Raw genomic sequence first — 25,678 nt, 5'->3', positions numbered from 1 at the left:
GTTTTGGAAGCCATTCACAAGCTGTATTCCCAGCAGGTGATAATCAAGGTACCCCTCCTACAACAGGGAAAGGGGTATTATTCCACGCTGTTTGTGGTACCGAAGCCGGACGGCTCGGTGAGACCAATTTTAAATCTGAAATCCTTGAACACTTACATAAAGAGGTTCAAATTCAAGATGGAATCACTCAGAGCGGTGATAGCAAACCTGGAAGAAGGGGACTATATGGTGTCTCTGGACATCAAGGATGCTTATCTCCACGTCCCAATCTACCCGTCTCACCAAGGGTACCTCAGGTTTGTAGTACAAAACTGTCATTATCAGTTTCAGACGCTGCCGTTTGGGTTGTCCACGGCACCTTGGGTCTTTACCAAGGTAATGGCCGAAATGATGATTCTTCTTCGAAGAAAAGGCATCTTAATTATCCCTTACTTGGACGATCTCCTGATAAGGGCAAGGTCCAGGGAACAGTTAGAAGTCGGAGTAGCACTATCTCAGGTAGTGTTACGTCAGCACGGGTGGATCCTAAATATTCCAAAATCGCAGCTGATTCCTACGACACGTCTACTGTTCCTAGGAATGATTCTGGACACAGTCCAGAAAAAGGTGTTTCTCCCGGAGGAGAAGGCCAGGGAGTTATCCGAGCTAGTCAGGAACCTCCTAAAACCAGGCCAGGTGTCAGTGCATCAGTGCACGAGGGTCCTGAGAAAAATGGTGGCTTCTTACGAAGCGATTCCATTCGGAAGATTCCATGCAAGAACTTTTCAGTGGGATCTGCTGGACAAATGGTCCGGATCGCATCTTCAGATGCATCAGCGGATAACCCTGTCGCCAAGGACAAGGGTGTCTCTTCTGTGGTGGCTGCAGAGTGCTCATCTACTAGAGGGCCGCAGATTTGGCATTCAGGATTGGATCCTGGTGACCACGGATGCAAGCCTGAGAGGCTGGGGAGCAGTCACACAGGGAAGAAATTTCCAGGGCTTGTGGTCAAGCATGGAAGCATCTCTTCATATAAACATTCTGGAACTAAGGGCCATTTACAATGCCCTAAGTCAAGCGAAACCCCTGCTTCAGGGTCAGGCGGTATTGATCCAATCGGACAACATCACGTCAGTCGCCCACGTAAACAGACAGGGCGGCACGAGAAGCAGGAGGGCAATGGCAGAAGCTGCAAGGATTCTTCGCTGGGCGGAAAATCATGTGATAGCACTGTCAGCAGTGTTCATTCCGGGAGTGGACAACTGGGAAGCAGACTTCCTCAGCAGACACGACCTCCACCCGGGAGAGTGGGGACTTCACCCAGAAGTCTTCCACCTGATAGTAAACCGTTGGGAAGAACCAAAGGTGGACATGATGGCGTCCCGTCTAAACAAAAAACTAGACAGATATTGCGCCAGGTCAAGGGACCCTCAGGCAATAGCGGTGGACGCCCTGGTAACGCCGTGGGTGTACCAGTCAGTGTATGTGTTCCCTCCTCTGCCTCTCATACCGAAGGTACTGAGAATCATAAGAAGGAGAGGAGTAAGAACTATACTCGTGGCTCCGGATTGGCCAAGAAGGACTTGGTACCCGGAACTTCAAGAGATGCTCACGGAAGAACCGTGGCCTCTACCTCTGAGAAAGGACCTGCTCCAGCAGGGGCCTTGTCTGTTCCAAGACTTACCGCGGCTGCGTTTGACGGCATGGCGGTTGAACGCCGGATCCTGAGGGAAAAAGGCATTCCAGATGAAGTCATCCCTACCCTGGTCAAGGCCAGGAAGGACGTAACCGCAAAACATTATCACCGCATTTGGCGAAAATATGTTGCGTGGTGTGAGGCCAAGAAGGCCCCTACAGAGGAATTTCAACTGGGTCGTTTCCTCCATTTCCTGCAAACAGGACTATCTATGGGCCTAAAATTAGGGTCCATTAAGGTTCAAATTTCGGCCCTGTCGATTTTCTTCCAGAAAGAACTGGCTTCAATGCCTGAAGTTCAGACATTTGTAAAAGGGGTACTGCATATACAGCCTCCTTTTGTGCCTCCAGTGGCACCTTGGGATCTCAATGTTGTGTTGAGTTTTCTAAAGTCACATTGGTTTGAACCACTCACCACTGTGGACTTCAAATATCTCACATGGAAGGTGACGATGCTGTTAGCCCTGGCTTCAGCCAGGCGTGTGTCAGAATTGGCGGCTTTATCATATAAAAGTCCTTACTTAATTTTTCATTCTGACAGGGCAGAATTGAGGACTCGTCCTCAATTTCTACCTAAGGTGGTTTCTGCATTTCACATGAACCAACCTATTGTGGTACCTGCGGCTACTAGGGACTTGGAGGACTCCAAGTTGCTTGACGTTGTCAGGGCCCTGAAAATATATGTTTCCAGGACGGCTGGAGTCAGAAAATCTGACTCGCTGTTTATCCTGTATGCACCCAACAAGCTGGGTGCTCCTGCTTCTAAGCAGACGATTGCTCGTTGGATTTGTAGTACAATTCAGCTTGCACATTCTGTGGCGGGCCTGCCACAGCCAAAATCGGTAAAAGCCCATTCCACAAGGAAAGTGGGCTCATCTTGGGCGGCTGCCCGAGGGGTCTCGGCTTTACAACTTTGCCGAGCAGCTACTTGGTCAGGGGCAAACACGTTTGCAAAATTCTACAAATTTGATACCCTGGCTGAGGAGGACCTGGAGTTCTCTCATTCGGTGCTGCAGAGTCATCCGCACTCTCCCGCCCGTTTGGGAGCTTTGGTATAATCCCCATGGTCCTTACGGAGTCCCAGCATCCACTAGGACGTCAGAGAAAATAAGATTTTACTTACCGATAAATCTATTTCTCATAGTCCGTAGTGGATGCTGGGCGCCCATCCCAAGTGCGGATTGTCTGCAATACTTGTATATAGTTATTGTTACAAAAATTCGGGTTATTATTGTTGTGAGCCATCTTTTCAGAGGCTCCTTTTCGTTTTATCATACTGTTAACTGGGTTCAGATCACAAGTTGTACGGTGTGATTGGTGTGGCTGGTATGAGTCTTACCCGGGATTCAATATCCTTCCTTATTATGTACGCTCGTCCGGGCACAGTATCCTAACTGAGGCTTGGAGGAGGGTCATAGGGGGAGGAGCCAGTGCACACCACCTGATCCTAAAGCTTTTATTCTTGTGCCCTGTCTCCTGCGGAGCCGCTATTCCCCATGGTCCTTACGGAGTCCCAGCATCCACTACGGACTACGAGAAATAGATTTATCGGTAAGTAAAATCTTATTTTTCCGCTGGGTGGAAAAACATACAAGCGCTCTGTCAGCGTTCTTCATTCCAGGAGTGGACAACTGGGAAGCAGACTTCCTCAGCAGACACGATCTCCATCCAGGAGAGTGGGGCCTCCACCAAGAAGTCTTCGCGGAGGTGACAAGTCGTTGGGGAGTTCCTCAAGTAGACATGATGGCATCTCGTCTCAACAAGAAGCTTCAGAGATATTGTTCCAGGTCGAGAGACCCTCAAGCAATAGCAGTGGATGCACTGGTGACACCGTTGGTGTTTCAGTTGGTGTATGTATTCCCTCCACTTCCTCTCATTCCAAAAGTTCTAAAGATCATAAGAAGAACAAAGATTCGGGCGATCCTCATTGTCCCAGACTGGCCAAGGAGGGCTTGGTATCCAGATCTTCAGGAATTACTCATAGGAGATCCCTGGCCTCTTCCTCTGCGCGAAGACCTGTTACAACAAGGGCTGTGCATGTACCAGGACTTACCGCGGCTACGTTTGACGGCATGGCGGTTGAGCGCAAAATCCTAGCCCATAAGGGTATTCCCAGTGAAGTAATTCATACACTTATTCAGGCCAGAAAAGGGGTAATGTCTAAACATTACCACCGTATTTGGAGAAAATATGTTTCTTGGTGTGAATCCAAGAAGGCTCCTACGGAAGAGTTTCAGCTGGGACGTTTTCTCCATTTTCTACAAGCAGGTGTGGATGCGGGCCTAAAATTGGGCTCAATTAAGGTACAGATTTCCGCCTTATTGGTTTTCTTTCAGAAACAATTGGCCTCCCTTCCAGAAGTTCAGACTTTCGTGAAAGACGTGTTGCACATCCAACCTCCATTTGTGCCTCCAGTGGCACCATGGTATCTTAATGTGGTGGTGCAGTTCCTTCAATCACATTGGTTTGAACCTTTGCAGGAGGTGGAGTTGAAGTACCTCACTTGGAAAGTGGTCACCCTGTTGGCCTTGGCATCTGAAAGGCTGGTGTCTGAGTTAGTGGCCTTGTCTCACAAGAGCCCTTATTTGATCTTCCATGAAGATAGAGCTGAATTGAGGACATGTCAGCAATTTCTACCGAAGGTGGTTTCCTCTTTCCACATGAACCAACCTATTGTGGTGCCTGTAGCTACTGACTCTTTCGCTTAGTCAAAGTCTCTTTATGTGGTCAGAGCTTTGAAGATTTATGTCGCCAGAACGGCTCAGATTAGGAAAACAGAGGCTCTGTTTGTCCTGTATGCTCCCAACAAGATTGGGTGTCCTGCTTCCAAGCAGACCGTTGCTCCCTGGATCTGTGGTATGATTCAGCGTGCTCATTCCACGGCAGGATTGCCATTACCGGAATCAGTGAAGGCCCATTCTACTAGAAAGGTGGGCTCGTCCTGGGCGGCTGCCCGGGGGGTCTCGGCATTACAACTTTGCAGAGCTGCTACTTGGTCGGGGTCGAACACTTTTGCGAAGTTTTACAAGTTTGATACCCTGGCCGATGAAGACCTCAAGTTTGGTCAATCGGTGCTGCAGAGTCATCCGCACTCTCCCGCCCGTTCTAGAGCTTTGGTATAACCCCATGGTTCTTTTGGTGTCCCCAGCATCCTCTAGGACGTAAGAGAAAATAGGATTTTGGTACCTACCGGTAAATCCTTTTCTCGTAGTCCGTAGAGCAGGCATTCCCAACCACGGTCCTCAAGGCACACCAACAGTGCAGGTTTTAGTGATATCCAGGCTGCATCACAGATGGTTAAATCAAAATAACTGAGCTACTAATTAAGACACCTGTGCTGAAGCCTGGATATTACTGAAACCTGCACTGTTGGTGTGCCTTGAGGACCGTGGTTGGGAATGCCTGCCGTAGAGGATGCTGGGCACCCGCCTAGCGCTTCATTTTCCTGCAAATGTTATTTGGTTCAGTACCACTTCGTTTTAGTTGAGTACTGCATTGTTACTTGGTAAGTAATGTTTCAGCAGTTGCTGAATGTTCAAGCTACATTGTCTTGGCGTGCCTTGTATGTGTGAGCTGGTATGAATCTCACCACTGTCTGTGTAAAATCCTTTATCTCGAAAATGTCCGTCTCCTCGGGCACAGCTTCTAGACTGAGTCTGGTAGGAGGGGCATAGAGGGAGGAGCCAACCCACACTCAAGCTCTTAAAGTGCCAATGGCTCCTGGTGGACCCGTCTATAACCCATGGTACTAATGTGGACGCAAGCATCCTCTACGGACTACGAAAAAAGGATTTACCGGTAGGTACCAAAATCCTATTTAAAAAAATAAATAATAAAAAAAAAAAATATATATGTATGTGTGTATGTATGTATGTATGTATATATATATATATATATATATATATATATATATATATATATATATATATATATACCACATGTCCTAACAGCGCCACTGAGGAGGTAAACCGCAGGGGTGGGGTGGCGGTTAGGTTTAGGCACTTACGGGGGCAAGGTTAGGGTTAGGCAGTGGGTAGGGAGGGTTAGGGGTGCAGGGGAGATGGTATAGCACCCCTTACTCGCCCCTGACAGCTTCTTAGCAATCTGGATCCCAACGTTGGTTTTCGAACCGGCCACCTGCTTTCCATACTGATCCCAAAATAAGAACAACAATTTAATAATATTTTAAATGAATCTGAATAGTAATACAAAATGGAAAATGCAAAAGCACTTTTCAGAGAAACAAACACACAAGGAGTTAAGCACTGGGCATGTCAGTGGCATTAAATATTTTTAATAAAACCCCCCCAAAAAATTTTTGTTTAATAGGCATTTTTTTTTTTTGTAAATCACAGCGCTGTGCCTGTACTAACAGCATTATAAAAAAAAGTGGTTTTTATTAAAAAAGAGCATTTGCCCCCCAAAAATAAGTCAACTTCTTGTTTTCTTGCTCTCTTGTCTTCTTGTTTTCTGGCAAGAACATCCCCATGTTATATAACTGTCATTTCCCTAAGGGGGGCACCACCAATCCCTACATAGAGTTGGGTAGTTTACCCATCTCTCACAAAAACAGTACTAAAATATGCGTCGTCTATTATTTCATACAGCAGTGCAGGATCACCCCAACCCAACTCTCTTGTTAGTCCATAACATATTCATGGATTCAGTACTGTGACTACTTATTGAAACTTTTTCTATATTTTTCTTTAGGCAGTTTTGCATGCTGTATTTGCACTCTGTTTTGTCCCTGTTTCCATTATTATGTAAAGTTTTAAGTGTCTGGACCCTTGCTTTGACAGTCCATGGGAGAGATTGTTATTGTCAGGGAGCCCACCACCACTCCCGGGCCGGGGACCAGAAATGTCCAAAAAGTGCCGTTTGGATGTCTAAGCTGCACTTTCACGCCCCTGCCAGTACTTTAAAACCCGGTGCTTTTGGTCGTGTCAAGAGGAATGGGTGCCCAGTCAGAGCAACCTTTGAATTGCTGCGATGGTGTAAAAAAAAAATAATAATAAAAATGTAATCGCCCCCAATTAATGTTTACGTCTACTGTATATTACGGAAAAATATACATTTCTTGGTTATTAAAACTTGAGTACAATATTGAATGATATTTTTCAGTTTCCTCATACAACATTTGTTTAATTTGTATTCAGTGATACTTTATAACCTGTCATTGTTTAAACTTTCCACAATGAATTATCATTTTTCAACAAGATATGTATTTTGGTATGTTTTTGTTTTTTTTTGTATGCGTTTTACTTGGGATGTAGTTATGTGACCGGTTGTCAGGCGACTGACCGCAGCTCCATGAGCAACTTCGCCTAGTGCATAGGTCTGCAAACTCGGTCCTCATTACCCCACACAGTGCATGTTTTGCAGGTAACCCAGCAGGTGCACAGGTGTATTAATTACTCGCACATTTTAAAAGGTCCGCAGGTGGAGTTAATTATTTCACTTGTGATTCTGTGAGGAGACCTGCAAAACATGCACTGTGTGGGGAAATGAGGACCGAGTTTGCATACCTATGGCCTAGTGTTTTCCCTTTTGGACTCCCGCAAAACCATGTTGCACTGAAGGTGGAGCAGGTGTAACATGTGCAGAGAGAGTTAGATTTGGAAGGGTTATATTGTTTCTCTGCAGGGTAAATACTGGCTGCTTTATTTCTAAATTTCAGTTTGAACACACCCAAATCTAACTCACCCTGCACATGTTACATCTGCCCTCCTGCAGTGCGTCATGGTTTTGCTCATTAGTGTGCTTTTTTGGTTTGCTAACAACTCTGAATAACCCCTTGTGTATGCACCTTCTGACCTGTTATTAAATACAGGGGATATTTATCAGAGTTTGGATGGTACTTTATCTCTCCCCAATCAGCTTCTTTCTGTAATTTTTCAAACACAGCCTGTAACATGACAGAAGCTGATTGCTTAGTAGTTTATCTCTCGCCAAGCTTTGATAAATATCCGCCATAATCTTACTAATAGCTAATTGCACTCTCACTTCCTTGAAACAGCTTTCTGACATTGCTGCAGACGGGACTCTGCATGTGGCAAGTGCATAAATGCTTGCCGATGCCAGCTACGACGGCCACACTAGCAATGTTCCCCATCTGCCCTGCTGCAGGGCTGTTGCGGGATGTCAGTAAAGACAAGCGAGAGCACGCATATCATGGGTACACACTAGACAATGTACCCGATATGTCTCCAATCGGGATTGGTCGACATCTCATCTAGTGTGTACTGAGCTTTTACACTTTGAAGTATCTAATTGAGCTATGGCTAATTTCTCTGACGTCCTAGTGGATGCTGGGAACTCCGTAAGGACCATGGGGAATAGCGGCTCCGCAGGAGACTGGGCACAAAAGAAAAGCTTTAGGACTACCTGGTGTGCACTGGCTCCTCCCCCTATGACCCTCCTCTAAGCCTCAGTTAGATTTTTGTGCCCGACCGAGCAGGGTGCAATCTAGGGGGCTCTCCTGAGCTCTTTAGAAAAAAGATTGTTTTAGGTTTTTTATTTTCAGTGAGACATGCTGGCAACAGGCTCACTGCATCGAGGGACTAAGGGGAGAAGAAGCGAACCTGCCTGCTTGCAGCCAGCTTGGGCTTCTTAGGCTACTGGACACCATTAGCTCCAGAGGGACCGAACACAGGCCCAGCCTCGGAGTCCGGTCCCAGAGCCGCGCCGCCGGCCCCCTTACAGAGCCAGAAGACAGAAGAGGTCCGGAAAATCGGCGGCAGAAGACATCAGTCTTCAACAAGGTAGCGCACAGCACTGCAGCTGTGCGCCATTGCTCCTCATGCACACCTCACACTGCGGTCACTGATGGGTGCAGGGCGCTGGGGGGGGGGGGGCGCCCTGAGCAGCAATAAAAACACCTTGGCTGGCAAAAATACATCACATATAACCCCCAGGGCTATATGGATGTATATTAACCCCTGCCAGATTCCAGAAAAAAGCGGGAGAAAAGTCCGCCGAGAAGGGGGCGGAGCCTATCTCCTCAGCACACAGGCGCCATTTTCCCTCACAGCTCCGCTGGAAGGACGTCTCCCTGACTCTCCCCTGCAGTCCTGCACTACAGAAAAGGGTAAAACAAGAGGGGGGGGGGGGGGGCACTAATTAGGCGCAGTAATAATATAAACAGCAGCTATAAGGGGAAAAACACTCTGTATAGTGTTATCCCAGTATATATATATAGCGCTCTGGTGTGTGCTGGCATACTCTCCCTCTGTCTCCCCAAAGGGCTAGTGGGGTCCTGTCCTCTATCAGAGCATTCCCTGTGTGTGTGCTGTGTGTCGGTACGATTGTGTCGACATGTATGAGGAGGAAAATGATGTGGAGGCGGAGCAATTGCCTGTAATGGAGATGTCACCCCCTAGGGAGTCGACACCTGAGTGGATGGGCTTATGGAAGGAATTACGTGACAGTGTCAGCTCTTTACAAAAGACGGTTGATGACATGAGACAGCCGGCTACTCAGCTTGTGCCTGTCCAGGCGTCTCAAAGACCATCAGGGGCTCTAAAACGCCCGTTACCTCAGATGGCAGATACAGACGCCGACACGGACACTCCAGTCCAGATGAAGAGACGAATGTGACTTCCAGTAGGGCCACACGTTACATGATTGAGGCAATGAGAAATGTTTTACACATTTCTGATAGTACAAGTACCACTAAAAAGGGTATTATGTTTGGTGAGAAAAAACTACCTGTAGTTTTTCCTGCATCTGAAGAATTAAATGAAGTGTGTGATGAAGCGTGGGTTTCCCCCGATAAAAAACTGATAATTCCTAAAAGGTTATTGGCATCATACCCCTTCCCGCCAGAGGATAGGGCACGTTGGGAAACACCCCCTAGGGTGGATAAAGCGCTCACACGCTTGTCTAAACAGGTGGCACTACCGTCTCCCGATACGACCGCCCTAAAGGAACCTGCTGACAGAAAGCAGGAGAATATCCTAAAATGTATATACACTCACACGGGTGTTATACTGCGACCAGCAATCGCCTCAGCCTGGATGTGCAGTGCTGGGGTGGCTTGGTCGGATTCCCTGACTGAAAATATTGATACCCTAGATAGGGACAGTATATTACTGACTATAGAGCATTTAAAAGATGCATTTTTATATATGCGTGATGCACAGAGGGATATTTGCCGACTGGCATCAAGAGTAAGTGCGCTGTCCATTTCTGCCAGAAGAGGGTTATGGACGCGGCAGTGGTCAGGTGATGCGGATTCCAAAAGGCATATGGAAGTATTGCCTTATAAAGGGGGAGGAGTTATTTGGGGTAGGTCTATCAGACCTAGTGGCCACGGCAACTGCTGGGAAATCCACATTTTTACCCCAGGTAGCCTCTCAACATAAGAAGACGCCGTATTATCAGGCGCAGTCCTTTCGGCCCCATAAGGGCAAGCGGGCAAAAGGCTCCTCATTTCTGCCCCGTGGCAGAGGGAGAGGAAAAAGGCTGCAGCAAACAGCCAGTTCCCAGGAACAGAAGCCCTCTCCCGCTTCTGCCAAGTCCTCAGCATGACGCTGGGGCTTTACAAGCGGACTCAGGCACGGTGGGGGCCCGTCTCAAGAATTTCAGCGCGCAGTGGGCTCACTCACAAGTGGACCCCTGGATCCTTCAGGTGGTATCTCAGGGGTACAAATTGGAATTCGAGACGTCTCCCCCTCGCCGTTTCCTAAAGTCTGCTTTACCGACGTCTCCCTCCGACAGGGAGGCGGTATTGGAAGCAATTCACAAGCTGTATTCTCAGCAGGTGATAATCAAGGTACCCCTCCTGCAACAGGGAAAGGGGTATTATTCCACGCTGTTTGTGGTACCGAAGCCGGACGGCTCGGTGAGACCTATTTTAAATCTGAAATCCTTGAACACTTACATACAGAGGTTCAAATTCAAGATGGAGTCACTCAGAGCGGTGATTGCGAACCTGGAAGAAGGGGATTATATGGTGTCTCTGGACATCAAGGATGCTTACCTCCATGTCCCAATGTACCCTTCTCACCAAGGGTACCTCAGGTTTGTGGTACAGAACTGCCACTATCGGTTTCAGACGCTGCCGTTTGGATTGTCCACGGCACCCCGGGTCTTTAGCAAAGTAATGGCCGAAATGATGATACTCCTCCGAAGGAAAGGAGTTTTAATTATCCTTTACTTGGACGATCTCCTGATAAGGGCAAGATCCAGGGAACAGTTGGTAGTCGGGGTAGCACTATCTCAAGTAGTGTTGCGGCAGCACGGGTGGATTCTCAATATCCCAAAATCGCAGCTGATCCCGACGACACGTCTTCTATTCCTAGGGATGATTCTGGACACAGTCCAGAAAAAGGTGTTTCTCCCGGAGGAGAAAGCCAGGGAGTTATCCGAGCTAGTCAGAAACCTCCTAAACCAGGCCAAGTCTCAGTGCATCAATGCACAAGGGTCCTGGGAAAAATGGTGGCTTCTTACGAAGCAATCCCATTCGGCAGATTCCACGCAAGAACATTCCAGTGGGACCTGCTGGACAAATGGTCCGGATCGCATCTTCAGATGCATCGGCGGATAACCCTGTCACCAAGGACAAGGGTGTCTCTCCTGTGGTGGTTGCAGAGTGCTCATCTTCTAGAGGGCCGCAGATTCGGCATTCAGGACTGGGTCCTGGTGACCACAGATGACAGCCTGCGAGGCTGGGGAGCAGTCACACAGGGAAGAAATTTCCAGGGCTTGTGGTCAAGCCTGGAGACATCACTTCACATAAATATCCTGGAGTTAAGGGCCATTTACAATGCTCTAAGCCAAGCAAGACCTCTGCTTCAAGGTCAGCCGGTGCTGATCCAGTCGGACAACATCACGGCAGTCGCCCACGTAAACAGACAGGGCGGCACAAGAAGCAGGAGGGCAATGGCAGAAGCTGCAAGGATTCTTCGCTGGGCGGAAAATCATGTGATAGCACTGTCAGCAGTGTTCATTCCGGGAGTTGACAACTGGGAAGCAGACTTCCTCAGCAGGCACGACCTCCACCCGGGAGAGTGGGGACTTCACCCAGAAGTCTTCCACATGATTGTAAACCGTTGGGAAAAACCAAAGGTGGACATGATGGCGTCCCGCCTCAACAAAAAACTGGACAGGTATTGCGCCAGGTCAATGGACCCTCAGGCAATAGCTGTGGACGCTCTGGTAACACCGTGGGTGTACCAGTCAGTGTATGTGTTCCCTCCTCTGCCTCTCATACCCAAGGTACTGAGAATTATAAGACGGAGAGGAGTAAGAACTATACTCGTGGCTCCGGATTGGCCAAGAAGGACTTGGTACCCGGAACTTCAGGAGATGCTCAGAGGACCCGTGGCCTCTACATCTAAGAAGGGACCTGCTCCAGCAAGGACCCTGTCTGTTCCAAGACTTACCGCGGCTGCGTTTGACGGCATGGCGGTTGAACGCCGGATCCTGAAGGAAAAAGGCATTCCGGAGGAAGTCATCCCTACCCTGATCAAAGCCAGGAAGGATGTAACCGCAAAGCATTATCACCGCATTTGGCGAAAATATGTTGCGTGGTGCGAGGCCAGGAAGGCCCCAACGGAGGAATTTCAACTGGGTCGATTCCTGCATTTCCTGCAAACAGGAGTGTCTATGGGCCTCAAATTGGGATCCATTAAGGTTCAGATTTCGGCCCTGTCGATTTTCTTCCAGAAAGAACTGGCTTCAGTCCCTGAAGTTCAGACGTTTGTCAAGGGGGTGCTGCATATACAGCCTCCTTTTGTGCCTCCAGTGGCACCTTGGGATCTCAATGTAGTTTTGGGGTTCCTCAAATCACATTGGTTTGAACCGCTTAAATCTGTGGATTTAAAATATCTCACATGGAAAGTGGTCATGCTGTTGGCCCTGGCTTCGGCCAGGCGCGTGTCAGAATTGGCGGCTTTATCCTGTAAAAGCCCTTATCTGATTTTCCATTCAGACAGGGCGGAATTGAGGACTCGTCCTCAGTTTCTCCCTAAGGTGGTGTCAGCGTTTCACCTGAACCAGCCTATTGTGGTGCCTGCGGCTACTAGGGACTTGGAGGACTCCAAGTTGCTAGACGACGTCAGGGCCCTGAAAATATGTTTCCAGGACGGCTGGAGTCAGAAAATCTGACTCGCTGTTTATCCTGTACGCACCCAACAAGCTGGGTGCTCCTGCTTCTAAGCAGACCATTGCTCGCTGGATCTGTAATACAATTCAGCTTGCGCATTCTGTGGCAGGCCTGCCACAGCCAAAATCTGTAAATGCCCACTCCACAAGGAAGGTGGGCTCATCCTGGGCGGCTGCCCGAGGGGTCTCGGCGTTACAACTTTGCCGAGCTGCTACTTGGTCAGGGTCAAATACCTTTGTAAAATTTTACAAATTTGACACTCTGGCTGAGGAGGACCTTGAGTTCTCTCATTCGGTGCTGCAGAGTCATCCGCACTCTCCCGCCCGTTTGGGAACTTTGGTATAATCCCCATGGTCCTTACGGAGTTCCCAGCATCCACTAGGACGTCAGAGAAAATAAGAATTTACTTACCGATAATTCTATTTCTCGTAGTCCGTAGTGGATGCTGGGCGCCCATCCCAAGTGCGGATTATCTGCAATACTTGTACATAGTTATTGTTAACAATTCGGGTTATTGTTGTTGTGAGCCATCTATCCAGAGGCTCCTCTGTTATGATGCTGTTAACTGGGTTCATATCACAAGTTGTACGGTGTGATTGGTGTGGCTGGTATGAGTCTTACCCGGGATTCAAAATCCTTCCTTATTGTGTACGCTCGTCCGGGCACAGTATCCTAACTGAGGCTTGGAGGAGGGTCATAGGGGGAGGAGCCAGTGCACACCAGGTAGTCCTAAAGCTTTTCTTTTGTGCCCAGTCTCCTGCGGAGCTGCTATTCCCCATGGTCCTTACGGAGTTCCCAGCATCCACTACGGACTACGAGAAATAGAATTATCGGTAAGTAAATTCTTATTATTTCCCTGCTGTGGGATCAATCACAGCCAAGTTGTACAGTAATAAAAAAAAAATGCAAAACTTTGGCCATCTGACAAACTTCAGAATGCTGAAATTATTTGACTTAGCACTGAATTAATGGTTCAGCCGATTATAATTCTTTCCTATAAAAGTTAGATATAGTTGTGCATGCTCAAGGTAAAGCAAAAAACATAATTTTTGTTGTCGCCTTTTTATTTTTTTGTGTTGCTCTTCACTCAGGAGATGGTAACTGTGTATGTCCCTTAAGGCTCTGTGGCCTCCAGCCATGCCTCTTCCTTCCTCTGTTCATGGGCTTCTCCCAGCCTGTATAGTGTGTGGGTCATGAGTCAGGATGGCAGTAGAGTACGTTATTAAGAGATTGTCCCCTGCATGGCTCCAGGAATGTGTGTTTATGTATGACTTAAGGAGGTCATGAACATATGAAACGGAAAAGGAAGCTTGCAACCTTATTCATCATTTCTGCAGTTTTATTTTACAAGTTGCCATAGTTTCTCCTTGACTACAATTGTGTTTTGTAAACAAATGAACAAGTGATGTAGGCAAATACAGTACTGGTATATTTTTTATTATTCTCGTTGGTAAAGTCAGTAAGCAAACACCCTCCACTCTCACTATAATCATATTTTTCTGACGTCCTAAGTGGATGCTGGGACTCCGTAAGGACCATGGGAAATAGCGGCTCCGCAGGAGACTGGGCACAACTAAAGAAAGCTTTAGGACTACCTGGTGTGCACTGGCTCCTCCCTCTATGACCCTCCTCCAGACCTCAGTTAGAATTTTGTGCCCGGCTGAGCTGGATGCACACTAGGGGCTCTCCTGAGCTCCTAGAAAAAGAAAGTTTATTTTAGGTTTTTTATTTTCAGTGAGATCTGCTGGCAACAGACTCACTGCTACGAGGGACTAAGGGGAGAGAAGCGAACCAACCTGCTTGCAGCTAGCTTGGGCTTCTAAGGCTACTGGACACCATTAGCTCCAGAGGGATCGAACACAGGGCCCGACCTCGATCGTCCGTTCCCGGAGCCGCGCCGCCGTCCCCCTTACAGAGCCAGAAGCAAGAAGAGTCCTGGAAATCGGCGGCAGAAGACTTCGGTCTTTAAACAAGGTAGCGCACAGCACTGCAGCTGTGCGCCATTGCTTCCCATGCACACCTCACACTCCGGTCACTGATGGGTGCAGGACGCTGGGGGGGGGCACCCTGGGCTGCAATATTAAGTACCTTGGCTGGCAAAAAAACACATAATATAGTCATAGAGACTATATATGTGTAAAATACCCGTGCCAGATATACATAGAATAAAGCGGGAGAAGTCCGCCGAAAAAGGGGCGGGGCTATCTCCCTCAGCACACTGGCGCCATTTTCCCTCACAGCTCCGCTGGAAGGATCGCTCCTAGGCTCTCCCCTGCAGTTTCCAGACTACATAGGGTAAAAAAGAGAGGGGGGGGGCACTAAATTTAGGCGCAATATTGTGTATACAAGCAGCTATTGGGAAAAATCACTCAGTTATAGTGTTAATCCCTGTGTTATATGGCGCTGTTGGTGTGTGCTGGCATACTCTCTCTCTGTCTCCCCAAAGGGCTTTGTGGGGTCCTGTCCTCAGTCGGAGCATTCCCTGTGTGTGTGCGGTGTGTCGGTACGGCTGTGTCGACATGTTTGATGAGGAGGCTTATGTGGAGGCGGAGCAAGTGCCGATAAATGTGATGTCACCCCCTGCGGGGCCGACACCTGAGTGGATGGACTTGTGGAAGGAATTACGTGAAAGTGTCAGCTCCTTACATAAAAGGTTTGACGACATATCAGATGTGGGACAGCCGGCTTCTCAGCTTGTGCCTGCCCAGCTGTCTCAAAAGCCATCAGGGGCTCTTAAACGCCCGCTACCTCAGATGGCAGACACAGATGTCGACACGGATACTGAATCCAGTGTCGACGACGATGAGACAAATGTACATTCCAATAGGGCCACACGTTACATGATTGAGGCAATGAAAAATGTGTTGCACATTTCTGATATTACCCCAGGAACCACAAAAAAGGGTATTATGTTTGGGGAGAAAAAACTACCAGTGGTTTTTCCCCCATCTGAGGAATTAAATGAGGTGTGTGAAGAAGCGTGGGCTTCCCCCGATAAGAAACTGGTAATTTCTAAAAGGCTACTAATGGCGTACCCTTTCCCGCCAGAGGATAGGTCACGTTGGGAAACATCCCCTAGGGTGGATAAAGCGCTCACACGTCTGTCAAAAAAGGTGGCACTACCGTCTCCGGACACGGCCGCCCTAAAGGAGCCTGCTGATAGGAAGCAGGAGGCTATCCTGAAGTCTGTATATACACACGCGGGTATTATACTGAGACCAGCTATTGCTTCAGCATGGATGTGCAGTGCTGCAGCTGCGTGGTCAGATTCCCTGTCGGAAAATATTGATACCCTAGACAGGGACACTATATTGCTATCCATAGAGCATATAAAAGACGCAGTCTTATACATGAGAGATGCACAGAGGGATATTTGCCGGCTGGCATCTAAAATAAGTGCAATGTCCATTTCTGCCAGGAGAGGATTATGGACTCTGCAGTGGACGGGTGATGCAGATTCTAAAAGGCACATGGAAGTTTTGCCTTATAAGGGTGAGGAGTTGTTCGGGGATGGTCTCTTGGACCTCGTTTCCACAGCAACAGCTGGGAAGTCAGCATTTTTACCCCATGTTCCCTCACAGCCAAAGAAAGCACCGTATTATCAGGTACAGTCCTTTCGGCCCCATAAAGGCAAGCGGGTTAAAGGCGCGTCCTTTCTGCCCAGAGGCAGAGGTAGAGGGAAAAAGCTGCAGCATACAGCCAGTTTCCAGGAGCAAAAGTCCTCCCCCGCTTCCTCCAAGTCCACCGCATGACGCTGGGGCTCCACAGGCGGAGCCAGGTACGGTGGGGGCCCGTCTCAAAAACTTCAGCAATCAGTGGGCTCGCTCACGGGTGGATCCCTGGATCCTTCAAGTAGTATCTCAGGGGTACAAGCTGGAATTCGAGACGTCTCCCCCCCGCCGTTTCCTCAAATCTGCCTTGCCAACAACTCCCTCAGGCAGGGAGGCAGTGCTAGAGGCAATTCACAAGCTGTATTCCCAGCAGGTGATAGTCAAGGTGCCCCTCCTTCAACAAGGACGGGGTTACTATTCCACAATGTTTGTGGTACCGAAACCGGACGGTTCGGTGAGACCCATTTTAAATTTGAAATCCTTGAACACATATTAAAAAAAATAAAAAAATTCAAGTTCAAGATGGAATCGCTCAGGGCGGTTATTTCAAGCCTGGACAAGGGGGATTACATGGTATCACTGGACATCAAGGATGCTTACCTGCATGTCCCCATTTACCATCATCACCAGGAGTACCTCAGATTTGTGGTACAGGATTGTCATTACCAATTCCAGACGTTGCCGTTTTGTCTGTCCACGGCACCGAGGGTATTTAGGGTATTTACCAAGGTAATGGCCGAAATGATGATACTCCTTCGACAAAAGGAAGTTTTAATTATCCTGTACTTGGACGATCTCCTGATAAAGGCGAGGTCCAGGGAGCAGTTGTTGGTCGGGGTAGCACTATCTCGGGAGGTGCTACAACAGCACGGTTGGATTCTCAATATTCCAAAGTCACAGCTGGTCCCTCAGACACGTCTACTGTTCCTGGGGATGGTTCTGGACACAGAACAGAAAAAAGTGTTTCTCCCGGAGGAGAAAGCCAAGGAGCTGTCATTTCTAGTCGGAGGCCTCCTGAAACCAAAACAGGTGTCGGTGCATCACTGCACGCGAGTCCTGGGAAAAATGGTAGCTTCCTACGAAGCAATTCCATTCGGCAGGTTCCATGCAAGGACTTTTCAGTGGGACCTGTTGAACAAGTGGTCCTGATCGCATCTTCAGATGCATCGGCTGATAACCCTGTCTCAAAGGACCAGGGTGTCTCTGCTGTGGTGGCTGCAAAGTGCTCATCTTCAAGAGGGCTGCAGATTCGGCATACAGGACTGGGTCCTGGTGACCACGGATGCCAGCCTTCGAGGCTGGGGGGCAGTCACACAGGGAAGAAACTTCCAAGGACTATGGTCAAGTCAGGAGACTTCCCTACACATAAATATTCTGGAACTGAGGGCCATTTACAATGCCCTAAGTCAGGCAAAACCCCTGCTTCAAAACCAGCCGGTACTGATCCAGTCAGACAACATCACGGCAGTCGCCCATGTAAACCGACAGGGCGGCACAAGAAGCAGGACGGCGATGGCAGAAGCCACAAGGATTCTCCGATGGGCGGAAAATCACGTGTTAGCACTGTCAGCAGTGTTCATTCCGGGAGTGGACAACTGGGAAGCAGACTTCCTCAGCAGGCACGACCTCCACCCGGGAGAGTGGGGACTTCATCCAGAAGTCTTCCAACTGATTGTAAACCGTTGGGAAAGGCCACAGGTGGACATGATGGCGTCCCGCCTAAACAAAAAGCTAGAAAGATATTGCGCCAGTTCAAGAGACCCTCAGGCGATAGCTGTGGACGCTCTAGTGACACCGTGGGTGTACCGGTCTGTTTATGTGTTCCCTCCTTTTCCTCTCATACCCAAGGTACTGAGGATAATAAGGAGAAGAGGAGTAAGAACTATACTCATTGTTCCGGATTGGCCAAGAAGAGCTTGGTACCCGGAACTTCAAGAAATGATCTCAGAGGACCCATGGCCTCTACCGCTCAGACAGGACCTGCTGCAGCAGGGGCCCTGTCTGTTCCAAGACTTACCGCGGCTGCGTTTGACGGCATGGCGGTTGAACACCGGATCCTGAAGGAAAAGGGCATTCCGGAGGAAGTCATTCCTACGCTGATTAAAGCTAGGAAAGAAGTGACCGCAAACCATTATCACCGCATTTGGTGAAAATATGTTGCGTGGTGTGAGGCCAGGAAGGCCCCAACGGAGGAATTTCAGCTGGGCCGTTTTCTGCACTTCCTACAGTCAGGGGTGACTATGGGCCTAAAATTGGGTTCCATTAAGGTCCAGATTTCGGCTCTATCGATTTTCTTCCAGAGAGAACTGGCTTCACTACCTGAAGTTCAGACTTTTGTTAAGGGAGTGCTGCATATTCAGCCCCCTTTTGTGCCTCCAGTGGCACCTTGGGATCTCAACGTGGTGTTGGATTTCCTAAAGTCACATTGGTTTGAGCCACTTAAAACCGTGGAATTAAAATATCTCACGTGGAAAGTGGTCATGCTGTTGGCCTTGGATCCGGCCAGGCGTGTGTCAGAATTGGCGGCTTTGTCATGTAAAAGCCCTTATCTGATTTTCCATATGGATAGGGCAGAATTGAGGACTCGTCCCCAGTTTCTCCCTAAGGTGGTATCAGCCTTTCATTTGAACCAACCTATCGTGGTGCCTGCGGCTACTAAAGACTTGGAGGCTTCCAAGTTGTTGGACGTAGTCAGGGCCCTGAGAATTTATGTTTCCAGGACAGCTAGTGTCAGGAAAACTGACTCGTTGTTTATCCTGTATGCACCCAACAAGCTGGGTGCTCCTGCTTCAAAGCAGACTATTGCTCGCTGGATCTGTAGTACGATTCAGCTTGCACATTCTGCGGCTGGACTGCCGCATCCTAAATCTGTGAAAGCCCATTCCACGAGGAAGGTGGGCTCTTCTTGGGCGGCTGCCCGAGGGGTCTCGGCTCTACAACTTTGCCGAGCAGCTACTTGGTCGGGGTCAAACACATTTGCTAAATTCTACAAGTTTGACACCCTGGCTGAGGAGGACCTAGAGTTTGCCCATTCGGTGCTGCAGAGTCATCCGCACTCTCCCGCCCGTTTGGGAGCTTTGGTATAATCCCCTTGGTCCTTACGGAGTCCCAGCATCCACTTAGGACGTCAGAGAAAATAAGATTTTACTCACCGGTAAATCTATTTCTCGTAGTCCGTAGTGGATGCTGGGCGCCCGTCCCAAGTGCGGATTGTCTGCAATACTTGTATATAGTTATTGTTTAACTAAAGGGTTATTGTTGAGCCATCTGTTGAGAGGCTCAGTTATTGTTCATACTGTTAACTGGGTATAGTATCACGAGTTATACGGTGTGATTGGTGTGGCTGGTATGAGTCTTACCCGGGATTCAAAATCCTTCCTTATTGTGTCAGCTCTTCCGGGCACAGTATCCTGAGGTCTGGAGGAGGGTCATAGAGGGAGGAGCCGGTGCACACCAGGTAGTCCTAAAGCTTTCTTTAGTTGTGCCCAGTCTCCTGCGGAGCCGCTATTCCCCATGGTCCTTACGGAGTCCCAGCATCCACTACGGACTACGAGAAATAGATTTACCGGTGAGTAAAATCTTATTAATTTCGGCTTTGCTCTAGGTTTTACAACAATATATTTTTTTCATTAATATAAAAACATTTTATATACTTTATAGGGCTATTCAATTGTTTGTAGGTCCTGTCTAAACTGCATGGGAGCTGTTTCATTGTTTGTGCGACCAGCTCCAAGGCTGTTCTTATCACGTGTTTCTGCTTGCACCCTGGTGAGGTGTGCGCAAAAATCTGTTTAAAATAGTATGGCTTTGGAGCTGGGCGTGAGTGCTGGGCATACCGGGACAGCCGCGCCCTAGCCGCAGGAGAAGCAGGTTATACCATGAATTCTCGCTCTCGAGAGGGGCTGGTCACGCAAACAATTGAATAGCTCCTGTGCAGTTTATTCAGGAGCTATAAACAATTGAATCTCCCCCTATGTGTCTGAACTGTAGATTTATTACAGTATTCCTTTTTTATCTCATTAAGAATTGCTGAACAAGGAACTGGTAATTTCAGAGTTACTGCCCATGTTGCAATGTACACCTAGGGATTTATTTAACAAGCATCTGGGTGTAAAACCCAGAACTTCTGGTCTTGTTTATGCCCAGTATTTAAAGTGGCTTCAATTTTACTGTATTTTACTAGTAAAATGATTGCGCTAAATAAAGCCTGTTGTGTTTATGATATAATGAGGTGTCGGTAGTCTCTTTAAAATCTTTGATCCTAATATGCATGTGTCTTGTATTCATTTTTCAACTATGTCGGACATTTTCGAGAATTTAATATCATCGACCTCTTTCAAACTGCTACAACACCAAAACGGACTTGAACCTTACAAAATATTGCTAGGCATACTGCACTCCTAATAAATGTGTTCTTTTTCCAGGGACTCATACTTCAGAAATGACGGAATACAAGCTGGTGGTGGTGGGAGCCGGAGGTGTTGGGAAAAGTGCCTTAACAATACAACTTATACAGAATCATTTTGTAGATGAATATGATCCTACAATAGAGGTATACATTTTCTCCAAACTTTTCTCATATACAGTATGTCATCAAATGTTACTTTTTTCAGTAACGTGTATACTGTATTTAAACATATCTCTGTAACTAGCTATCTCTAATTCTGTATGGAGGAGGAGATGTATTATAGCGGCATGGATTATGCCACTATAACACTTCCTGTTTCGCCTCATAAGCGAAGCAGGAAGGTACACCGATTAGATGTATTAACATCTTGGATGTGAGAGTGGAGGAGTGAAAACTCTGGCCTCCGGCAATCCCTGCCAGAGCACACAGCTCTGTCTCTACTCCTGGCGACTCCCCTGGGAATGCATGAGATCTCCTATGTAGCCCACAGCCGCCACAACCAGGGACAGAACTGTCCCTGCTGTGGAAAATAAGAATTTACTTACCGATAATTCTATTTCTCGGAGTCCGTAGTGGATGCTGGGGTTCCTGAAAGGACCATGGGGAATAGCGGCTCCGCAGGAGACAGGGCACAAAAAGTAAAGCTTTAGGATCAGGTGGTGTGCACTGGCTCCTCCCCCTATGACCCTCCTCCAAGCCAGTTAGGTACTGTGCCCGGACGAGCGTACACAATAAGGGAGGAATTTTGAATCCCGGGTAAGACTCATACCAGCCACACCAATCACACCGTACAACTTGTGATCTAAACCCAGTTAACAGTATGATAACAGCGGAGCCTCTGAAAAGATGGCTCACAACAATAATAACCTGATTTTTGTAACTATGTACAAGTATTGCAGATAATCCGCACTTGGGATGGGCGCCCAGCATCCACTACGGACTCCGAGAAATAGAATTATCGGTAAGTAAATTCTTATTTTCTCTATCGTCCTAGTGGATGCTGGGGTTCCTGAAAGGACCATGGGGATTATACCAAAGCTCCCAAACGGGCGGGAGAGTGCGGATGACTCTGCAGCACCGAATGAGAGAACTCCAGGTCCTCTTTTGCCAGGATATCAAATTTGTAGAATTTTACAAACGTGTTCTCCCCTGACCACGTAGCTGCTCGGCAGAGTTGTAATGCCGAGACCTCTCGGGCAGCCGCCCAAGATGAGCCCACCTTCCTTGTGGAATGGGCCTTAACCGATTTAGACTGTGGCAGGCCTGCCTCAGAATGTGCAAGTTGAATTGTGTTACAAATCCAACGAGCAATCGCCTGCTTAGAAGCAGGCGCACCCAACTTGTTGGGTGCATACAGTATAAACAGCGAGTCAGATTTTCTGACTCCAGCTGTCCTGGAACATATTTTCAGGGCCCTGACAACTCCTAGCAACTTGGAGTCCTCCAAGTCCCTAGTAGGTGCAAGGCACCACAATAAGCTGGTTCAGGTGAAACACTGACACCACCTTAGGGAGAGAACTGGGGACGAGTCCGCAGCTCTGCCCTGTCCGAATGGACAAACAGATATGGGCTTTTTTGAGAAAAAACCACCAATTTGACACTCGCCTGGTCCAGGCCAGGGCCAAGAGCATGGTCACTTTTTATGTGAGATGCTTCAAATCCACATATTTGACTGGTTTTAAACCAATGTGATTTGAGGAATCCCAGAACTACGTTGAGATCCCACAGTGCCACTGGAGGCACAAAAAAGGGGTTTGTATATGCAATACTCCCTTGACAAACTTCTGGACTTCAGGAACTGAAGCCAATTCTTTCTGGAAGAAAATTTACAGGGCCGAATTTGAACCTTAATGGACCCCAATTTGAGGCCCATAGACACTCCTGTTTGCAGGAAATGCAGGAAACGACCGAGTTGAAATTTCTTTGTGGGGCCTTCCTGGCCTCACACCATGCAACATATTTTCGCCACACGTGGTGATAATGTTGAGCGGTCACCTCCTTTCTGGCTTTGACCAGGGTAGGAATGACCTCTTCCGGAATGCCTTTTTTCCCTTAGGATCCGGCTTTCCATCGCCATGCCGACAAACGCAGCTGCGGTAAGTCTTGGAACAGACATGGTACTTGCTGAAGCAAGTCCCTTCTTAGCGGCAGAGGCCATAAGACCTCTGTAAGCATCTCTTGAAGTTCCGGGTACCAAGTCCTTCTTGGCCAATCCGGAGCCATGAGTATAGTTCTTACTCCTCTACGTCTTATAATTCTCAGCACCTTAGGTATGAGAAGCAGAGGAGGGAACACATACACCGACTGGTACACCCACGGTGTTACCAGAACGTCCACATCTATTGCCTGAGGGTCTCTTGACCTGGCGCAATACCTGTCCCGTTTTTTGTTCAAACGGGACGCCATCATGTCCACCTTTGGTATTTCCCAACGGTTTACAATCATGTGGAAAAAACTTCTCAATGAAGTTTCCACTCTCCCGGGTGGAGGTCGTGCTGAGGAAGTCTGCTTCCCAGTTTCCATTCCCGGGATGAAAAACTGCTGACAGTGTTATCACATGATTTTCCGCCCAGCGAAAAGTCCTTGCAGTTTCTGCCATTGCCCTCCTGCTTCTTGTGTCGCCCTGTCTGTTTACGTGGGCGACTGCCGTGATGTTTTTCCCACTGGATCAATACCGGCTGACCTTGAAGCAGAGGTCTTGCTAAGCTTAGAGCATTATAAATTTACCCTTAGCTCCAGTATATTTATGTGGAGAAAAGTCTCCATACTTGATCACACTCCCTGGAAATTTTTTCCTTGTGTGACTGCTCCCCAGCCTCTCAGGCTGGGCTCCGTGGTTACCAGCATCCAATCCTGAATGCCGAATCTGCTGCCCTCTAGAAGATGAGCACTCTATAACCACCACAGGAGAGACACCCTTGTCCTTGGATATTGGGTTATCCGCTGATGCATCTGAAGATGCGATCCGGACCATTTGTCCAGCAGATCCCACTGAAAAGTTCTTACGTGAAATCTGCCGAATGGAATTGCTTCGTAGGAAGCCACCATTTTTACCAGGACCCTTGTGCAATGATGCACTGTTTTTAGGAGGTTCCTGACTTGCTCGGATAACTCCCTGGCTTTCTCTTCCGGGAGAAACACCTTTTTCTGGACTGTGTCCAGAATCATCCCTAGGCACAGCAGACGTGTCGTCGGGATCAGCTGCGATTTTGGAATATTTAGAATCCACCCGTGCTGATTGTAGCAGTATCCGAGATAGTGCTACTCCGACCTCCAACTGTTCCCTGGACTATGCCCCTATCAGGAGATCGTCCAAGTAAGGGATAATTAAGACGCCTTTTCTTCGAAGAAGAATCATCAATTCGGCCATTACCTTGGTAAAGACCCCAGGGTGCCGTGGACAATCCAAACGGCAGCGTCTGAAACTGATAGTGACAGTTCTGCACCATGAACCTGAGGTACCCTTAGTGAGAAGGGCAAATTTGGGACATAGAGGTAAGCATCCCTGATGTCCCGGGACACTATATAGTCCCCTTATTCCTGGTTCGTTATCACTGCTCTGAGTGACTTCATCTTAATTTGAACCTTTGTAAGTGTTAAAAAAAAATTTTTTAGAATAAGTCTCACCTAGCCTTCTGGCTTCAGTACCACAATATAGTGTGGAATAATACCCCTTTTCTGTAGTAGGAGGGGTAATTTAATTATCACCTGCTGGGAATACAGCTTGTGAATTTTTTCCCATACTACCTCCTTGTCGGAGGGAGACTTGGTAAAGCAGACTTCAGGAGCCTGCGAAGGGGAAACGTCTCGACATTCCCATCTGTACCCCCGGGATACTACTTGTAGGATCCAGGGGTCCTGTACGGTCTCAGCGCCATGCTGAGAACTTGTCAGACGCGGTGGAACGCTTCTGTTCCTGGGAATGGGCTGCCTGCTGCAGTCTTCTTCCCTTTCCTCTATCCCTGGGCAGATATGATCTTATAGGGACGAGAGGACTGAGGCTGAAAAGACGGTGTCTTTTTCTGCAGAGATGTGACTTAGGGTAAAAAACGGTGGATTTTCCAGCAGTTGCCGTGACCACCAGGTCCGATGGACCGACCCCAAACAAGTCCTCTTCCTGTATACGGCCATACTGTGCCGTTTGGAATCTGCATCACCTGACCACTGTCGTGTCCATAACATCTTCTGGCAGTTATGGACATCGCGTTTATTCATGATGCCAGAGTGCAAATATCCCTCTGTGCATCTCGCATATATAGAAATGCTCTATAGTCAATAAAATACTGTCCCTGTCAAGGGTATCAATATTTTTAGTCAGGGAATCCGACCAAGCCACCCTAGCTCTGCACATCCAGGCTGAGGCGATCGCTGGCCGCAGTATAACACCAGTATGTGTGTATATACTTTTTATTATATTTTCCAGCCTTGTCAGCTGGTCCTTGAGGACGGCCCTATCTATAGACGGTACCGCCACTTGTTTTGATAAGCGTGTGAGCGCCTTATCCACCTTAAAGGGTGTTTCCCAACGCGCCCTAACTTCTGGCGGGAAAGGGTATACCGCCCATAATTTTCTATCGGGGGGAACCCACGCATCATCACACACTTTATTTAATTTATCTGATTCAGGAAAAACTATGGTAGTTTTTTCACCTCCCACATAATACCCTCTTTTGTGGTACTTGTAGTATCAGAAATACGTAACACCTCCTTCATTGCCTTTAACGTGTGGCCCTAATAAGGAATACGTTTGTTTATTCACCGTCGACACTGGATTCAGTGTCCCTGTCTGTGTCTGTGTCGACCGACTAAAGTAAACGGGCGTTTTAAAAACCCTTGACGGTGTTTTTGAGACGTCTGGACCGTACTAATTGTTTGTCG

The 25,678-nt window shown here is 48.0% G+C and overlaps 1 protein-coding gene across 1 annotated transcript in view; it reads left to right on the top strand.

Annotated features, from left to right (window-relative positions):
• Nucleotides 1-25,678, top strand: part of NRAS (NRAS proto-oncogene, GTPase) — an 87,675-nt gene that overhangs the window by 16,649 nt on the left and 45,348 nt on the right. The window contains exon 2 of the mRNA XM_063955433.1: nt 20,817-20,944. Within this exon, the coding sequence (XP_063811503.1) occupies nt 20,834-20,944 (111 nt within the window). The 5' untranslated portion in view covers nt 20,817-20,833. The remainder of the gene's footprint in view (nt 1-20,816; nt 20,945-25,678) is intronic.

The sequence above is a fragment of the Pseudophryne corroboree genome, chromosome 2 (assembly GCF_028390025.1).
Source record: "Pseudophryne corroboree isolate aPseCor3 chromosome 2, aPseCor3.hap2, whole genome shotgun sequence".
In the NCBI taxonomy this organism is placed as follows: Eukaryota; Metazoa; Chordata; class Amphibia; order Anura; family Myobatrachidae; genus Pseudophryne; species Pseudophryne corroboree.
Note: the sequence above shows the minus strand (reverse complement) of the source record. Positions and strands in the feature narration are given on the sequence as shown.